The following is a 19,253-nucleotide window of genomic DNA, read 5'->3' as shown; positions in this document are numbered from 1 at the left end:
CCACGGCGTCAGGGGGCCCCGGCCGTGCATTCTTTCGGTGGTCATAAAATGCAGACACTATGAAGCGTGCTGACGCCATTTATATTACCTGATGTTATTATAACGTGCTCGTTAACAAGGCCTACATGATAGGAATAGTTAATTGACAATAACGATTTAAGTTCCTAAGGAATTAAGGAAGATGGTGCTTCTTCAGAAGACGCTCCTTGCTGATGCAGATCTTTGCCCGCAGAATATCGTGGGTTCCTCCATCCAGTTTTTCTCCAAAATGACTATCTGAGGGACTAGAAATGTTTTCCTGGGAAGGCAATTCCCTAATTTATTCACTCTTTTTGCTAGTTCATACCCCCGACGTTCTCCTGTGAGTGCGGGCGGAGTGATGTACTCTCCCGTGCACAGATCGATCAGTAGCCACAGCTTTGTTCTTCCCAGTGAGTTTTTCTTCGCAGAGCAGCTGCTTTTCCATTAGTTGCTGTTTTGACAAACTATGTAACTTCATATGCTTTCTTTGAAGTTGGTACTGCTTTGAAATTGGTACTGCTGCCTAATTGGCAAAGTTAGCTGTTGCTTTGGTAGTGGGATCGGTTTCTAGAAAAAATCTCAAGTGTAATAACCAAGAAACATTAAAACCTTGACGAGTTGTATCTCCTGATGTACCACATTTTCTGTAGCAACAGAGATGGCTTGTTTCTTTTAGGCTCAGATGCGTTACCGTTTCTTTCCCTTGCCAGTGTCCCTGTATGAGGTTACTTTTATAAACTGCCTGAACTGGAAAGTAGCACTGCTGGCGGGCAATGAGGGGGGAGACCCGGATCCCAGCTCTGACAGGGTTACACCGAAGTGAAGGCTGGGAGCGAGGCAGAGGAGCCCTCCGCTGCGAGCCTGGCCCATGGGGTACGGCTGCCCTCAGCACACTGCTGAGAGGACAGGCAGGAGGCAGACAGGCTCCAGGCTTCCCAAGAGGTCAATCTACAGTCTCGTTTCACAGCAGTGTATGACTAGAGGTGAATAAATTATGTCTGTAAATAACTGAATTCACTTCTCTTTGGCCACCAAGTGAGGCTACGCTTCACAAGCGTCCTGTTCTCTGAAGCTGTTGCAGATTTAATCTAACAAGAGTTGAACTTCAGGCTTCTGATTTAAAAAAAACAACGAGGTGAGGTAGAAAAGACACAAATATAGCCACCAGCAATTAGCAAAATGATGGGATGTTACAAAATCATGGTCAGTGCCTCTTAGCATCAAGTCTTTTCCAGAGGTACGTGCTTTCAGAAGGCATTTTGGCTGTGCAAGGAGAGGACTGGAGGATTGCAATCTATTTTTTTCCAGACTGGTGTCGGAATTGGCTGAGGATTCCCAAGAAGCTTTTCAGACAGCTGGTCTGGGTGGGACTGGGGGTTGTTGAGGTCCTGCAGGGAACTGGGTTTGTACTGGCTGGCTGAAGCATGGAAAGCACATTTTGTGATGTATTTAATGACTTGAGACAACTGGTATTTCTAAGCTGGGTCTTTACCATTTTTAAAGAGCTGCTAGCATTTTTATATATATATTTCACACACCCTCCCTAGTAGCATTTACATGCTCCGTTATGCTGTTTTCCACACAAGCAGAAAACCAGCATTTCTTCTTCAAGCATTTAATCTATTTTATCTCATATGATGCTTCATGAAAAACTCTCCTAAGCAGTACATGAGACATTGGGAACTTCACTTACAACGGCACAGCAATGTAAACACTGCAAACATGAAGTGAAGAAGGTTTTAAATACTACAAACCTTGGACCAGGGAAATGCAATCCGGTAAAAAAATCAGGACTTGATATGGCAGGCTGGAAAAGATGTCGCAGAAAATCAAGTTAGCAAACCCCACAGCTTTCCAAGTGTGGCTGGTTATTCAATATTAACCTAGTGGTATTTTAGAACTGATTTTCATTTCCTGTGACATCCTTCATACTCCCTTGCAATGTTTTGTTTTGATAATTTTTATTTTGTTTTTATCAGAGCTGGGTCCACAGCCTGGCCAAGCATCTTCTGTGGTATTTGGCTGCAGAATTCTGAGCTCAATCTTTGGCTGCTCTGCTAAGCAGCAGCCAGTTCCATCCTGTACAACTCACTACCTGTGTTGACAGGGTGGGCAATAAAGCTCATGCTTGCCCAAACAGAAACCCTATCTAAGACATTATAAATTATTTTGAATACTTGGAAAGTGAGATAGTTTTGATGTATCAAAAAGCCACAAAGTCATCAATAACTATATTAGAGAAAATTAGGAAAGATTTCGTTTTGTCCCACCCCGTCAGTTTGATTTTTGTTTGGATAATTTGGATCACTCAACATGAAGTAATGCAGGTATGCATATCTCTTACCTGATTATTTCTTGTGGTATGACTTGGTCTGTTATTTTGCTTTGACTGCTGCACATTGTTATCCCTGAAATAAAACTCATGTCATCGGGCAAATCCCCATGTGGTTCAACTACTGTCAGGGATGCTGGTGTTTTTCAAGGGACGAGGCTGCAGCTCAAGAGATCTGGATTCTGACTCCACCCCTCCCTGGCCTTGGCAAATAATGTCAATGTGCCAGGCCCCGCTGTCTGTGCAATACAATTATCAATAACAATTAGGAAAGTGCAATGTATTTTGGGAAAAGCTGCTTGGGCACTGACAACTGGAGTATCTGGATTAAACTACCTAATAGCAGGGTACTGGCTATTAAATGACCTACTAGTACTAATGGCAGGGAAGTCTTTTAGGAGGTATGGAATTCTTTGTGTACATAAAGCATCCAACTGGTTTGCTAACTGAACCTGGAGCATGCTCTCAAGTGTTGAAATGTGCATCTGTAGTAAGTGAAATACCTGTGTTGTCTTCTAGTTTTCCTGCAAAAATTTCTTCTTATCGCATCACGCTTAATTACTGCTAATACTGTAACAATTACTATTGGCAACACAAGGAGGAAAAAAATAAGCAGACCATCCCGAAGTGATGTATCTAGAATAAAAGAATTGAAATAATGTAAGACAGTAATCTTGTTTTAACTTCATATTAATGCATTTTTTCTGCTAAAACCTCCTTTCTGTTCTAAAAACTATGATCTTCCAATTATTATAGATTAAAATTAGTAACTCCACTGAGATTTATAACATGCTATGATCAGAAAAGTAGGATTTGGCCTCATGTTATCACCAGTTCACTCTGCCTCACCCACCCCGTGTTGTATGATATGCAAGCTTTTTCCTTTTCCATATATTTTCTCGAGATTTCTAAAGCAGACAAATCCGTTTTGTGTTTGCTTCCCCACAGTTGACTTCTTTGTCTTCCTAAGCTATTAATAAATACAAAACATTTGCATGTTTCTTAGTGTGAAGGCCAGCGGAATCTACTCCATTTTCCCTTTGCAGAATTTCATGGCTCTTATACGAGCCAGCTGCTGCTTGCTGCGTGCACCTCCGTAACCCCTCGCATTTCTGTGAGACCCTTTCACACAGTCAAAGGCTGCTGGTTTTATTCTCAAGCTTTAGCCTTCCTCTCTTGCATCCATTTTATCACAACAATGTTTTAGATATTTACTTAGATATCTAAATATCTATTTAAAACTGTAACCGTAATTTATATCTTGCTTTTAATTTCAGTAATTTAATGGATTGCTTTTATTCTCAGACAAAATAGGGGTCAAATTCTCCCTTGGACCAACTTCCTTGATGTCTGCAAACCCACACATCAGATAATAAAATTTGTTCTTCAAGTCAGTCCCTGATGGAGCAGAAGAAAAAAGTTGAAAAGAGACTGAAAAAAAACCCCGTTATTAGTAGATTATTTTGTCAGACACGGAGGGAAGAACAAAGGCCAGTTTGGTATCTTACCGATGTGAGCTGGACCACTGTCAACACTGCCGCCGTAGCCTGCCTGGTTACAGAATGGAGGTGCCCAGCCTGAATCGCAGTGGCAGTTCCCGTTATTGTTACACACCTACAGTCAATACAACAGGCACTAGTCAACCGAACAACGCCTTTCTGGAAGCAGCCGCTTTCAATCTCCAGTATATGTTTGGAGTTACACATTAAGAATTGCATGTGGAAACAAAAAGTATTGCGTGATATTGCTTGGGAATAAGCCCCCTCCCCCGTAACATCCCAAACACTGAGTGATACCGATACCAGAAGATAACCCTCTGCAGAAGTTAACCTTTGTTTTGTTATTTGACTGCACAGATTACAGTCCAAAGAACTTCTCAGTTTTACAACCTTTGGACTTCATTTTGATTTTTTCAAGGAGATATACATAGATCAGGAATCACTAGACTGTCCTCCTCAAAGGAGTGTTTTCCTTTTACAATTCAACAGCTCAGTAATATTAGAAAGTTCCCGAGGGAAATTCAGAAGGAATGTCCTTCAATGTTCGTGCTAAGAGGTTTACGGCACACTGGCAACACAAAAATTACAGATAAAAAAGTGGACTTAACTTTTAATACAGATCAGAAAAAACTAAAGCCGTCTGGCTGGTTATTGCTTTTGTGCAGGCATTTTGCACCTATCTCTGTCTTCTAGAAACAGTGTGTGAAAACACCATCTACTCACCCCGTTGTTGTTACACTTCTGCTTTACATCACAGCTGTAGCCCAGGTGACTTGCATTAACACATTCAAAACCTACACAGGCCTGGAAAAAGTAATTAGTGTCTTTCAAACACAAAACTTCAAAAAATCTCCTCCTTTTATAAATATAATATATGAATGTATGTGTTCAGAAGTCTACAGCTTTTACTTAAGTGTCAAGAAAAAGGGCTGATAGGACATTCAGTACTTCGCAATTTTATAGAAGCATTTGTCTCAGTTTTTCTTCAGTCTGTGGATGCATTTTGATGGAGTAATTTTCATACCTGATCATGTAGCTCACTGATCTGTAGCATCCCAGTTTTTGAAGAGCTGCTTAATTGTTTGTATGTTTATATCTCAAAAAGCAGATTTTTTTATTATAGTGTACAAGTAAGAGAGCAATGTGATGCTTCTGAAAGTTAAGAACTTTCCATTTGGTGGAATATATTCTGTAATGCTGCCGTGATTCATGTTACCTTCTTTTCTCCACAGGCTGTTCCGTCATGAACTTGAGCAGGATCAGGGACATCTGATCCTAAGTCGAAGTCAGAAGACCAGCATAAAACCCCAGATGCGTTATTGACAACACTCCAGGCAGGAAGATTTTGAAGACTAACAGATGTGCACTGGAGCTTGCCACACAGACTGTGCCTGTGTTGAATAAATGACACTCACAGACAAGGTGAACAGAAAAAAACCCGGCATCAGTGCAAACACACCATCCAGTAGAGCTTTTTAGCTGGCATTTCAAGGAAATATTCTTGTAAAACTAATGCTCTAGGAGTTTGTAACAAAATGTATTTTTTACGTTGAAGATTTTAGGGTTAGCTTTTGTTTGCTGGTGACTTACTGAACAGGACATTTCTTGTACACTCCACCGCTCACTCCACAGTTTCCAAACCTATCTCCTTTAATATTCGCTTTTTCAAAGCATAGATCAGGTGCTTTTCGTGCCCCTGTACAAAAAGTAGTGAATCTTAGTAAGCCAGTACACTGTCTTAAAAATATGAGAAAGAAAAATCAAAATCAGAAATGTCTATTAGGAGACTGCAAGTCTTTTTACATTCAATTATAAACATACCTTTTCCATATATAGATTCACATTGTGAATCAAAACTCTGGCATACTCCGTAGTAGCAATATGCCTTCATGTTGTCGCATGGGTAACCATTCATGATGTAAACATCGTCTGGACAGTAGGGATTGCTGCCGTTGCAGTATTCAGGTAGATCACAGAAATCCATTTTCGGCCTGCACTCTGCTCCTGCCACTTTAAACTAGAACCAGAAAGGAATGCCACCCTACTTCTATTTTGCAACAGCAGAAGTTCTAACATGAAATTTTAAGGAAGCCAGAATAGTTTTTCAGATCAATGCCTAACGAATATGCGAATCTTCCCTCAGTTTCATATGGTGTAGCTATAAAGTTTATGAGCTGGGCCTGCAGAGGACTTGGGTAGATCATACAACTGCCTACACAAATACAAACTTTAAAAGCAGCCAACTATCATAGACTTTGGAGAAGCTTGATGTTGCGTGATGGAGATCACTGCTGCTGAGGCCCCGGATTGCTCCTGCCTCCTACGAGGGATGACACAGAGATGATGTTCCATTTCTAAGCTACTGGACAAGAGTTGTTAGACACAAATTCTCTGCTTACATGCTCTCTACTGGTGAATGTATTTTGATAAACATGTCAAGAGTGCTATGACAGCTCTTTTCAGATGTTAAAAAATACTACTAAATAGTATCAGTTAGCTTAATAAAACATAGCCTACCTTGCAATTTTTGCAGCACAGCCCCTGAGCACATTGCGATCCAGGCATGAGTTTGCAGGTTGCAGCGTCACAGCAAGGGTTAGTACATTCCTGAAGAACAACCATGGACAAGGGGACGCAACATTTTTACCTCCCTATATAGCTAGGAAAGTACAGCATCAAACCAAGCGCATGGACAAACCAAACTTTAAATATACCATCTCTCTTGCATGTTCTGAGGGTGACAGCCTCCTGCTCTAACAGAAACCAGCACACAGTTTGGCTGTATTTTTTTACCAGAAGTCATCAGAACGTCATCTGTTTTGATGTGTTGTGGCACAGGCGTAGAGGATAGGTTTATACTTTAAATGGATGCTAAAAGAAGAAAACTTTGGCTTTTCAATAACACTTCTTATCACCCCTCCTCTCATTTTTCCACTACACTGGCAGTTGGATGTAGAGAAATGCCAGTATGAAGACATGACTTAGAAGAAGGCCTGTACAATGGAACCTGGGTTTGCTGACAGCCTTTTGATTTACTGGTGTCTGTTTTGAGACACCTTTATTTTCTAAAGAATGAGTCAATATATCCCATTATTTGGGGCACTTTTTGACAATGCAAATATGACCAAGGAAAGTAATTTTGATGTGGGTGAAGTTTAAGGGTTTAAGGCTTACACTTAGGAAACCTGTAAGTGCTCTTTAGATGAGTAGTCTCTTATGTAACAGAAACATCCATGTTGCTAAAACCAGCAGAAAAAACAATGGTGTTTCCAAATAGTCTGCCCTGAAATGCTCTTCTTTCTTAGGCATTGGCTCAAAGTTCTGTGAAGTCCAGTAGCCTTTAACTTAGTTCATACCAAGTTCAAAGTATGATTTTCAGCTTTTTCTGAAATTTATCTTCATATTGCTTGCAAAAATGTAGATTTACAAGGAGCACTCCTCAGATATTAATGCAAATTGGTATACCAAAAGGCCAGAGTTATAACACTAATATAATATAAAACTAATATTATATAACATAATATAATATAATAAAACAAGTATCCAGTTGAATTTCATTCATTACCTGTGGTTTGCCACAGTCACATTCTTCATTGCTATCGACCACGTTATTACCACAGACAGGTTCCTTGTAAACATTACTTGTTTGAGGAGGATTTCTAAGGCAGCTTCCACCTCCATTTAGAATAAGGTTCTCAAAATCATCAGCACTGCAGGTGCTGAAATTCCTGGACCCACTGGAAAGCATAATATTTTTCTTAATTATAAATATTTTGCTTACAGGATAAAATCAACTCAAGCCTTTTAAATATTCTCAATCTACAACAAATACCATGTTTCATAACATTAGGAGATCATAAAAGAAACTGAAACAAATCTAGGCTGATGGTTTTTGTTTAAATTAACTAACTGCTAAGGGAATCTGTGCGAAGGACACATGTTTGCACAAACCCAGTGACTGTACATAACGCATTCTCAGCAGAGTAAAAGAAAAAGCAACATACTATAATTAAAAGAAAAAACAATTAAGAAAATCCAAATCAGTTTTTAGGAATGCTACAAATAAAGAGTGGATCGGAAAACAGGTAGCATTTCAAATAAATTAAAATGGTGGCAGGACCTAAGTCAGTGAATTCACCTCTGTGGTTAAACTTTTCAAACAACTCCCCATTCAAAAAAGTTCTTCAAGATTCATGGGAGTTTCACAGCTTAGAAGGCGTAGTCACTGTAGGTAAATAATAATTATTAAAAGAAAAGAACTGGAAATCTTACTTGTCTGTGCTGTGCATAATATAGGATGCAGGACACCTTTTATCATCATGTTTCATTCCGAGATTATGCCCCAATTCATGTGCAACTACTGTAGCATGACGTAACATATCGTTATGATTCAACTAATAAAAAGAATCAGAGTTAAAAAAATATAAAGCTAACAACGTTACTAAGTTTCTACCTACTGATTTATTCAAGCCACAAGTCTCTCAGGGGCTGTGAAGACGGAACACTAGATAGTATTGCAAAGCGAAAGCAGCGCGTACAGACAACTTGTCACTGTTTTTTCAGTAGGGCCAGATTCTGCCACTCTTTCTATTTCTTCCATTAGGATCATATTCTGAATAACAACACAATTAATCAGTCAGGATGCTGATTTCAATGGAGCCTTCAAAGACAACAACTGTTAAAGAACAGAATCTGCCTCTAAGATTGTCCATGATGTTGTGGTATCCATATTGTAAGGACAGGAACCTCTGGAGATACTGGTGCTGTCCCAAGGGTGAAGGAGAAAAGACAAGTTTCTGGCTAATATTGCCAAATTTAAAATTCTTGCCTGTTTACAGCCTCATTGTGGAGAATTCCAGACACTTCAGAATAGAGTGCATTACGTTCACTGTCTAACCATGTAAAGAATCAAAAAACCCACATTATTTTGTAGCTGCAGTCACAGAATCACAGAATCACAGAAGGTAGGGGTTGGAAGGGACCTCTGGAGATCATCCTGTCCAACCCCCTGCTTGAGCAGGCACACCCAGAGCAGGGGGCACAGGACCGCATCCAGGTGGGGTGTGAATGTCTCCAGGGAAGGGACTCCACAGCCTCTCTGGGCCACCTGTTCCACTGCTCTGGCACCCTCAGAAACACTGTGGTTATGAACCTTAACAGTACAAGAATGGGCTTTGCTTATACAACCTAGCTGAATTACATAAATGTGATAAAAAACTATTTCAGGACTAAATCAGCCAAACGAACTGGAACATGATGAAGAAAGAAACTGGAAAAAATATGCACAATTCTTTTTCATCAGAAACCCCATAAAAGAAACTGCACCACTCCAAAAACTGAGTGACTTGTCAACAAACTGCACATCACTTATTTAGGATGTTCTGGAAGGTTGCCCTGGCAATAGCCATAGCTACCACTCTGGCTTGTGTATGTGCACAGAGGAAAGCCTTCAATTGTTCAGGTAACTCTTGGTCTCACTAGCACCAATCTATGATAGTTTAGAAGCTCCTGTGCTAGTTTCTTCCAATAACCACAACATTATGTACTTACAGTGCTGATTGACCCTCCCTGGACTTGTGAGCAGATGGTACCTACAAAAGCCATTCCAATGGATCCACCATAAGAGCTTCTCCCTCTGCAACAAAGCAGTTGGAAGGTGTTGAAAGAGGGGCTGAAACTTCATGATTTCTAGTAAAATACTCTCCTGAGTCTGAAACAAATACTGCAAGTCAAGTGTTGGTCTTCTTGAGGTCAAGAAGAAATTTATCATATCAGGGTTTCCCTGTAATAAATAATGAACATCCAAGTAACAGAGCTTGAAAATAGTGACCAATCACCTCAATCGGCTGTGTCAGTGCTTCTGAGTTCACAGAATCACAGAATGTTTGAGGTTGGCAGGGACCTCCAGAGGCTGTCTGGTCCAGCCCCCTGCTCAAGCAGAGCCAAAAGATTTCATTGTGCTTTCTTGACATTTTTCCATGTTAAAAGAATTTGGGTGAATTTTACTCTAGTTATATTTTCATTCATGTACAAACCCAAAATCATATACAACAACAACACCAGCAGCATTGCTAATTTTTCCACCGAACAAACACGTACATTATGAGATGGCTAGCATCATTTCGTGATCGTTTAAGAAGATCTTTCTGCCTCCAAGAAACGAATCTACCTAGTACGTCTCCAGCTGAACCATCCATTACAGGTATGTGGTTTGTATCTGTCCAGATCTCTAATCCAACCAAAACAATCTGGATGTTTAATGCTCTATACATCTGAAAAAAAAATATAATTCATGTCCATCAGTCTGTTTCAACTGAATTATGAAAGGTTACATCACTACCACTGTAGTCATTAAGCTGAACATAATGACTAAGACGTAGTCTTAGTTTCTCTGAATAATTAAGTTTGATGTGAGGAAAGAATATATGGCTGAAGACAATCTACTTCATTAAGGTACCTAAACATATCTTTCAGTTGGAGAAGTTGGAAAGACCACATCGATTCATTTCTTTAGCTAATTGTCTGGAGAAATGAGAAACAGAGGAGCAGAGTGCTTATGGAATTGTTCACAGCACTGACAGTTTGCTTAATAAAAAAGAACGACATAAATGAGAAGTACTCTTCCTGGAAATGTAAAACCTACTGGAGACCTCATGTTCCCGGAGCAGCCAAAGTCTGGGAGCACAGAGAACAGATTTAAAAACATCTTGCATCTCTCCCTCTGTCTACACCTCTGTAAGACTTGTGCATGAGGTGCCTTAAATGTGTAATCACTGTGTAACTTCCAAATACAGTTTCAGAACATAATTGTTTAGATTTACTGCATTAGCTGTTCTTTCGAAAACTATGATAAACTACTGAATCTCAGCAACTTATCTGACCTACCCCATCGACGTAATTAATCAGCTCAACTGTTTCTTTTTGCACTGCAGCAGGATCTGATTTCTTCAGCAAAAACTGTAAAATATCATATGAGAATATCAGAGAAAAAAATGTAATTGTTTAACAAAACATATGTAGCATTGGATGAAATCATTACCCTGTTGTTATCCACAACCACAAATAATTCCACATAGCTTTTCTGTGGCAGGACAGCTCGCTTCTTCTGCAAATTAGAAAGCACGGTAAGTTAACATAATAACTAATAAGTTAAAGGTTTTATTACTTATCTTTTTCATTATTTTCATTTCATGGTTTTATACAGCAATTATGCATTTTTTAATGTGGCCTATCAATTTGCCTTAGATTTCCACATAAATATCTCTATGCCAGTAATTCTCTTCTGCTTAGACACTGGGATGCATGAGCTGAACGGCAGCTTTCACACCATACCCAAAACTGTCTTGGGCAGAGCTCTGCTCTTCTGCTAAGGGATTGCTCCGAGCTATGTTAAATTCCCGCTGTGTTGTTCTTCCATGTCAGGATTTCCTTAGCAGTAGTCCCACTGGTCTGGGGTCCATGAAAATGAAGGCAACAAGAGAGTGGCCTGCCAGGCCAAACCCACCTGCAATGATACCAGGCCAAAGCAAGAGCTCTGGAGACCCTTGGCTGCTGGAACAGACTGAGGAGAAGGCTTAGACTCAAGAGAGAAACAAAGGTATTTACCCTCAAAAGCTTTTCGCTGCTAGAGGTACTGTTTGATAAAAACGCATATTTCACAGACTGCTTCACAAATATCTTCTCGTGATGAAGGCTGCCATTCAGCAGACCACATTGGAAGGGGATATCCTGCATATCTTCTAACCGGTAAAACACATGTTCAAATGTGCTGGATGTGTTGAGCGGCTCCATTCCATACCATTTGCCACCAATGTAGAGAATTCCTCTAATAATTGTAAAAGAATGAAAATTTATTCCACAATTTTTCCCTTACGGTTATGACTAGGTGAGTGAATGACAGCTGGATACTTAAAAACTAGAGTTGTTCATACTACTATGTGAATTAAATTATAATCTTAAATTATCTTAATATAGGGGGTAATTTAAAATGCGCGACAGGATCTCAAAAGAAAAAACAGAACTTACTTAAAACAGTCAGTTGTACACAGGCGTGGGCTCCTTGAATCAGTTAATGGGAAAGCCAAATTGTTACTAAATGAGTCTGGATTGTGGGTACAGAGCTGATGCAAAAGGTCTCTTTTAGTCGTTATCTCTAGTTGCACTCCTAGCCCCGTGCAGCTAAGTAATCTAGCATTTTAGAAAAAGGTATCTTCTAAGACAGAAATAGAGGCTAAAAGCAATCATCAAGGTGTTTATGAGGACAATGGCAGTATTGCACTGCTGAGCGCTGCCAGATATAAAGATTTTGCATTTGTCTGTGGCTCAGAAACACAGGGAACATGCCCATTTGCTGTACCAGAATCTTTCAGAAGCTATTATCTTGTTCTCCAGAATCTCAAAATTATATTTAGAACAAGAATTCTCTAGTTAATATCTTGTGAAAGAAGATCCTCAAAAATGTGAGTACAAGGTAACCAAGGGATTTGAGTCTGTGTAAGTTTGCAGAACAGCCAAAATGAAATATCTGTTTTGCTTAGTGAGATCCAGCATTACCTGAAATACCAGTGTGTTGACCATTTTGTTCTTCATTTAAAGCAATTCCAGGAAATGTCATTATTTACTGTGAGCGGCATCTCACTCGATACTATACATGAAAGATATGTGGGTGAACTTTATCCCATTTGCCTCTTCCTGCTTGTGAAAAAACATCAAACTGAACAAGGCTCCTACAACTGATAAGTATATCCAAAGTCCAGCTAAGGAGCCAAGCTCAATGAAGGCAGGGGAATATGGACACACTCTAAGCACATTCTGAGTATCTGCACAGTTTGCTGTGCATGTCATCTCATTGTGCCAGCTCACATGGGCTGATTCTTTTATGCATTAATCTGCCCCCTTTATGTTTCTCAAATAAATGTAATCTTCTTGTATTTGAAACACAAAAAAATGTTTTAAATCTGGTCAAAACTTTTTCCACATAAATGGTTTTTCTTTTGAAACATGCCCATTCATAACACAGAATTGTTTGCAGGAGCATGTTCAGTTTAGCAAAAGCTTCATCAGCGTTTCTTCTAGAGTGGTACCTCTGGTCAAGGCATTCAAATCAAGTAACAGAGGCCTCAGTTCATGCCCATGTTCTGCCTAAATGTTATCTTTTTCTGTGAAGGTATTTTGGAAAAAGGGAGGAAAGTGGTAGTTGAGATATAAAACCTCGGCGGAGTTTCAGCTTCATCAAAAGGCAAAATATAAAAAAAATTGCAAGACAGGATGGTGTTTACTCTCCAGCTGTATGATGAATAGCAACTGTTTTTTACGGTTTTACTTTGGTACTGCACAATGAATTATCCTGAAGTAAAAAGCAAGAGGTAATACCTAAGGCCATCGCATATGCTAAGAGCAAGCATTGAGTCAGGAATTCCTTCAACAGTGCCATGATAATAACAGTGTGTCTGAAATGCAACAAAACCACAAAATTAATGACAAAATAAGCTTGTTGCCTTCAAATGCAAACTTATTTATTTGCATGACCTTAAGGCTGGCTGTTACAAATTTAGAGTTCCCTGTTCTAGAAATAGTCCCAACCTTCCTGGAGTAAAATATTACTTGATGTAAATACCTACAAGAGCATTTGGTCCATTGGTTCTAGAAAATAACCAGCTTTTTAGTTTAACCCATCACCATCTTTTAGCAAAATCTTTTAATCTACATTGCTCATCCTGTTCTTAAACAGACTCCTTTCAAAGGCTGATCTGAGAAGGTCACCCAAGCACAAAGCACCCAGTTAAGTCTCAATGAGCTCATATGCAGTTGAAAGTTGAAATTTAATTCAAATTTATAAGGCTTGTTTGATACAGGACCTAAAAATTACAAAGCTTTGATGCTGCCATTGTAGCTTTAATTCCATACTACGCAAAGGCGACTTAATCAGGTAACTCAAATTCAGTCTTGCTATAATCTCCTGGCATTTGCTTTCACACTGTGGAAAACAGTGATGCTTTATCACCGTAAACAGCCCACTCCCTCGTAAGACATAGAACCTTGTGTTTTGTATCAGTGGTAACTGTTAAACAGCAATGCTACAAATGTGAAAACTTACAAAAGCCTCTTTCCCAGTAAATATATTTTCCTTCTGCAGATACTTTATGTGCATCACTAGCATTTTTCCCTCCACCACCTGCCAAAAATGTAAACAATTTTCACTGTTCTATTATAGAGATTTGAAGAATGGTTGTGCATTCACTTTTGCTTTTGAAATACATTTAGATACATACACATCCTTATGGTCAGCCTCTGTTCTGTCAAATTGTTAGTATGGCTTCAATTCATAAAGCTTGGTTTCCCTGGTTTGAGGAAGCTCTTAAACAAAAAAAGAACTTTATTAGGTACGATACCTTGCTTTTTGGTTGTGTTGCCTCCAGTTTCCCATTTTCTGCATATGTATATAGCACAAAATCTTCGCTAACAAGCTTTCTGGAAAAAACCAAACAAACTACTGCTCTTTTAACAGTCTATAAAGCAAGAAATAAGTGAAGAATCCTAGTATGTACATTCTGTTAGCAGCACATTAATCCTAAATTATAATTAAAATCCATAGATATGAAACAAAATACCTCAAAAATGAGCTGCATTATTTGGAAAATAAGTTATTTTGAAATATTTTAACTAAAATATCCATAGAGTAGGACCTGAGCAGACTATGTTATGTCAGGGTCTGGAGTATTACAGGCTCAGGATGAGGGACAACAGAAATAGACAAATTTCTTCAAATGCAACATGGCTGACAACCCTTCCCTACTCACTACTAAAGCGCTAATGTTGAGCTGAATTCTAATTTTCCATAAGGATTTTCTGAAATCTACTATCGTCTGGTGCTAATGAAAAAACAATCAAACTAAACTTCTGCACAACCAGAACAAAAATATTGTTCCCTTCTATTTGCAAACTAGCACCGTTACAGAGACACTATTTAACAGAGTGATTTTGTAATTACTACAATCTGCCATTTAATAGTTTCTTCTGACTTTTTTTCAGTATAAAAGTCTGTATTTGTATACTCTGCACACTATACGCAACTAAATCCCAAGGCAGAATGATTTCTTAGAACACTATCACATACTTATTTTTCTTCAGTTTTAGGACATATGTTCCATTTCTGGTTTCAATTGAGTAAGAAAGATTGTCGTCTGAATGCTCCTGAAAACAGAACAAAAGATATCACTTAATTAGGTGATTTTCTACTTGGTTGTGGCAGTTCCATGTTTTCTTTGACAAGAGAAGTCCAGCTACTATGTATGTCTTAAGTATTTACCATGTTTACAAAACACACGTCCCTAACCCTCATGCCTTTCAGAGTCTCAGCAGCACACTCTACATTCTTTAAATTCTACTAAGCTACGAAGACAGAATGCAAAAGTACACAAACTACAGAAGAAATTAAATGTCTTCCACTAGAGATTTATAGATGGAACATAGGAGGTATAAAGTCTGCAGAAAAATAAAAACATAAAATTCATGGTATTAAAAGAGCAAGAAAGAAGTGTTAGTAAAGCTAAACCTAGACTACCACGCTATAGTTCTACAGGCACAGGAACAGATGGTACTCAGACACTAGTGGAGAGAAGGTAGATACAGCTTGGAGGATGGTGGCAGACTCGGCTCCCCATGAGAACACAGCCTACGTATGCGCTCTGCACCCAACTCCACATCGTGTTTGGTGACACTCCTTAGGTAAGTCATCGGCAGCTGGATGAACAGCTCGCAGATTCTTCCTTCCTTAATTGGTTTGCAGAAAGATGACTAATGCTATTTCATTAACAGTTACTTCAGTAATGGAACCTGATATCTGGAACAAAGGTTAAGTCACCTCAGAACTGAGAACTTAAGGCTCAGATCTTTCTCTTTTAACTCATTCATTTAACCTGTGGGACCATTTCTACAAAGTATGCATCAAGCCCTTTAGGTGCTACGTGGTTGAAATCCTCTGGTTATCCAAAGACCAGGCACAATGAGCAAAAGAACATATACAGCATGGACATTAGGTCAGGTTTGAGTTCAACATCTGATCGGAGGAAATGGAAATATTCTTCCTGTTCCTTCCCACTCTGTTAACAGACTAGAAGTTTGAAAGGCGTTAACTTGGAGTGTAGTCACAGACCTTTGTGGGAACAAATGTACTCTAAACTAGTTGAGAACCCTTAAGAATCTGAAGAGATAGTGCACATTTCTTCACAAAAATAATCTATATATACTATACAGTGTGTGTGTGTGACTGTAATTAGGCCAATATTGTGAAAACTGGCAACATGAGAATTAAAAAATCATATAGAATAACAAACCTCAGGAAAAAAAGGGTGATGTTTCTCTCTGTCTGTTGGACTTCGAGGAATAATTATTTCTAATGTAGAAGGTCTGGATGTCAGCTCAGAAGATATACCTAAAAAAAATTTTCAAAATTTCTAAAGAATCAGAAAGCATAAGTAAGACGTCATGTTGACATCTGCACAGTGGTGATTGCTGCAAAAGCATGCTGATCAGGCCATAAATGGAGAAAGTAATTTCCCCAGTACAGGACCTGGCTGCCCCTGCTCCGTTTGGTCTATTCTGTCTCTGACAGAGTTCTTGGGTTGTGCTGGGAAAGTCGCAGAAATCAACGTTTTCATCCATGCCCAAGTTACTCTTTATTTCTGAGTGTTCAAACTAAATATATGTGGCCTTATTTGCTGCAGAATTGCTGTTTTGACTGTATTTGAGGTTAATGACTATACTACCCGAAACACAACTGATACAAAGTGCTAAAAGCTGCAAATTTGAGCAAAAGTTTTCTTAAACAGGGTGTCCAAAACTGGCTGGCAATCTTGGCTTTAACTCTTGGGCTTGGCTACTTACATTATAAACTGGGATAATAGCTCAAATTTTTCACACTCCTTCATATAGACAATCTCAAACTAAATTATTGTTTGAAAAAAAAATCCCTCACCCAATATGACAGTAACATAATAGAGAATCCCAAGAACAATAAAAATAATACTTCCTGTATTCACTGCATACTTTGATAGAGATTAAGTTTAGGAATGGTCAAACTGATTTTATAAAAGTAACTTCAGATTAAAGCTGGGGTCTTCTGGAGCACACAAAGAAAAACTATCAAATTATTTAAACACAATCTTAAATCTGACATATTCTAACCTGGATTATTAACTTTGTAACTTTGTCTACCATTTCTGAAACACTTTTTCTTCCATGACCTACACTTTTAACCTGATGTACCACAGAACACTTACGCAGCTACCTTCTCTGTCCACCCATCTGTTCCCTCACAGTATTTTTTGAAGTAGCTGGCCAGTTAAAATCAACTAACATCTCAAATAGAATTAAGTTCCTTCAAGCCTTGTGAAATCACCTCAGTGGTGCCAGGAAGACTGTGCCAACCCATAAATCTACAGCAGGGCTTTCTAGGGGTAGCTGATGGACGAATAGTGCAATTATTTTGAATGGTGGATCCAACTTTGCCAGGACGTTTCCGAGCTTCCCAGACAGAGAATTGGAGAATATTGTATCTCCAGAAGAATACATTCAGTCCCTAAATACACCACGGAATGTTTTTTACTGGCTACAGAGCCATTTGCTGTGTTATTGCCACCTAGCTACTGCTAGGTCCAGCACTTGCTCATCTTCTCCATCTTGTTCATGTCTCTACTTTCTTCTGTCCTTCCCTTGAGTAAATCAACTGCCCCTTCAGCCCCCTCCTTCCATTTAAATCTTATTCCTTTCCCTATTGCCCTGAATGAAGAATACTTTGAGGAATACTTACAGTTGTCCTCTGGCTAGAATTCTGCCACCTGCTGCATGTATAACCATGATACACCTCGCTGCCTCCTGCCATTGCCTAACGCTGCATTTGGTTTGTTCCAGCAATGGTCAAACCTTTGTAAAAAGTTCGTAGCCTTTTACATTATATCAGAATTATCTCCAGAACATCATGCTAATGCGGGTGCTAAAGATAAGAAGTCTGCTTAGTACCTGGTTTCAGGTAAACAGTTTTATAAAGACAAAAACAATCTCCGGTGAGGTTTTTAAAAATTGGCTGAACTTGCATTAATCTTCCTTTGTCTCATCTGCTCATCAGTCTGCTTTGAGTATTCACTTTGGTCAACAGAGACACAAAGAGGTTACAGAATCAATAATAATGTGTTTTAATAATAAAAGTGTTAATTTTTCTTTTATAAGGAAAAAGATTTCTTGTTTATAGTAGCACAAAGCTACTCCCACGTTTCTGTGAAAGGAATTCATAATTTCAGAGAAGCCACAGAATCACCCACTCAAAGCAAGAAGGAGGATTCTTCAGTGTAATGATGATCTCTGTCTATTAGATAACATCAGGATTTTTAAAAGCTAGGTGCAGGCAGCATATGTTTAACGTTAAAGACTGCCATTGCAATAAAAATGTGGAAGTTGCTATTAGCAAACAGGTCTGCAAAGAATATTGGCACTCAATATTTACTTCTAGCTTTGCTCTTAATCTCCAATAATTTTATTACCTAAATCACCAAATCCACTCTGTTTCATGTGTTAAGTGTATGTTGAACTAACAGTGGAAATGGAGTTCTAACAATTTAAATTTTGACACCTGAATGCACGAAGCCATCTTTAATGCAAGTCATAAAAAATACCACTTTCTAAGAAATATTTCAGGTGTTAATCTAAAATCTGAAGACAAATCATAAATGGAAATGAGTGAACGAAGAACTAAAACAAAGCTGTAGGAATTTCCCTCGCACTACTGGAGATCGAAATCTTTTTCTCCAATCTTTACTGTTGATGAGAGTGATAGTAACTGCAGTTGTCACAACCAGTGTCCTGTACAGAAGATTTATTTATGTACCTGCTACATCCTGGAGAAATAAACCACAAAGAACTCCACTATAAAAAGCTTCAGTCTAGAATCTTTTCCAGACATTTTTTTTTGTGTACAAGATTTTCTTAATTAGGAGGTCAGCTAATTACCTAGTACCTAGGGAGAGTGCTGACTGGATTTGAAAGGTGTGCAGCATTACGATCAGTACCAGAGAGTACAAGAAGACTTGGAAAAACTTTCTGAATACGTAAAAAAAACTGAAAGCTTACCTTTTATCCAAAAACGTTTTCCAGTTAAAATTAGTCCAAAAGTGAACAAAAATAGGCTGTGTTTTAACATGACTAGATTTCCCAGAGAAACTACTACAGTATTAGGGCAGGCACTGTGTACCTGGCTCTTAGGTGCTCTACACAGAACTAGAAAAGAAACCGGCTGCTCGGAAGGTAAACAGCAGAAAAAGCACTGATACTTTGTCTCTGCTAAGGAAACGGGAAGTAAAATTTAATCCACCAGGCTTGCAAAAAAACTGGTTAGACAGCTTAAACAA

General features: G+C 38.8%; 1 protein-coding gene across 3 annotated transcripts; it reads right to left on the bottom strand.

Annotated features, from left to right (window-relative positions):
* Positions 1–61: 61 nt before the first annotated feature.
* LOC142063577 (disintegrin and metalloproteinase domain-containing protein 9-like) lies at positions 62–19,180 on the bottom strand. Of its 3 annotated transcripts, XM_075107470.1 has the most exons (23): positions 18,976–19,177; positions 16,188–16,285; positions 14,969–15,045; positions 14,244–14,322; positions 13,949–14,026; positions 13,225–13,301; positions 11,458–11,677; positions 10,892–10,957; positions 10,738–10,809; positions 9,952–10,124; positions 9,403–9,487; positions 8,125–8,246; positions 7,418–7,589; positions 6,370–6,459; positions 5,674–5,869; positions 5,443–5,548; positions 5,069–5,243; positions 4,576–4,656; positions 3,862–3,967; positions 2,857–2,989; positions 2,366–2,429; positions 1,776–1,828; positions 62–1,438 (listed from the first exon to the last, which is right to left on the bottom strand). In XM_075107470.1, exons 1-23 carry the CDS (start codon positions 19,043–19,045, stop codon positions 1,369–1,371), a joined length of 2,463 nt encoding a protein of 820 aa, XP_074963571.1. In that variant the 5' UTR covers positions 19,046–19,177; the 3' UTR covers positions 62–1,368. The 3 variants fall into 3 exon arrangements, with proteins under 3 accessions (XP_074963571.1, XP_074963573.1, XP_074963572.1); XM_075107472.1 differs by lacking the exon at positions 13,949–14,026 and having other exon boundaries at positions 18,976–19,060; XM_075107471.1 differs by lacking the exon at positions 13,949–14,026 and having other exon boundaries at positions 63–1,409; positions 18,976–19,180.
* Positions 19,181–19,253: the final 73 nt, after the last annotated feature.

The sequence above is a fragment of the Phalacrocorax aristotelis genome, chromosome 12 (assembly GCF_949628215.1).
Source record: "Phalacrocorax aristotelis chromosome 12, bGulAri2.1, whole genome shotgun sequence".
In the NCBI taxonomy this organism is placed as follows: Eukaryota; Metazoa; Chordata; class Aves; order Suliformes; family Phalacrocoracidae; genus Phalacrocorax; species Phalacrocorax aristotelis.
This window is presented reverse-complemented; position numbering and strand designations above follow the sequence as displayed.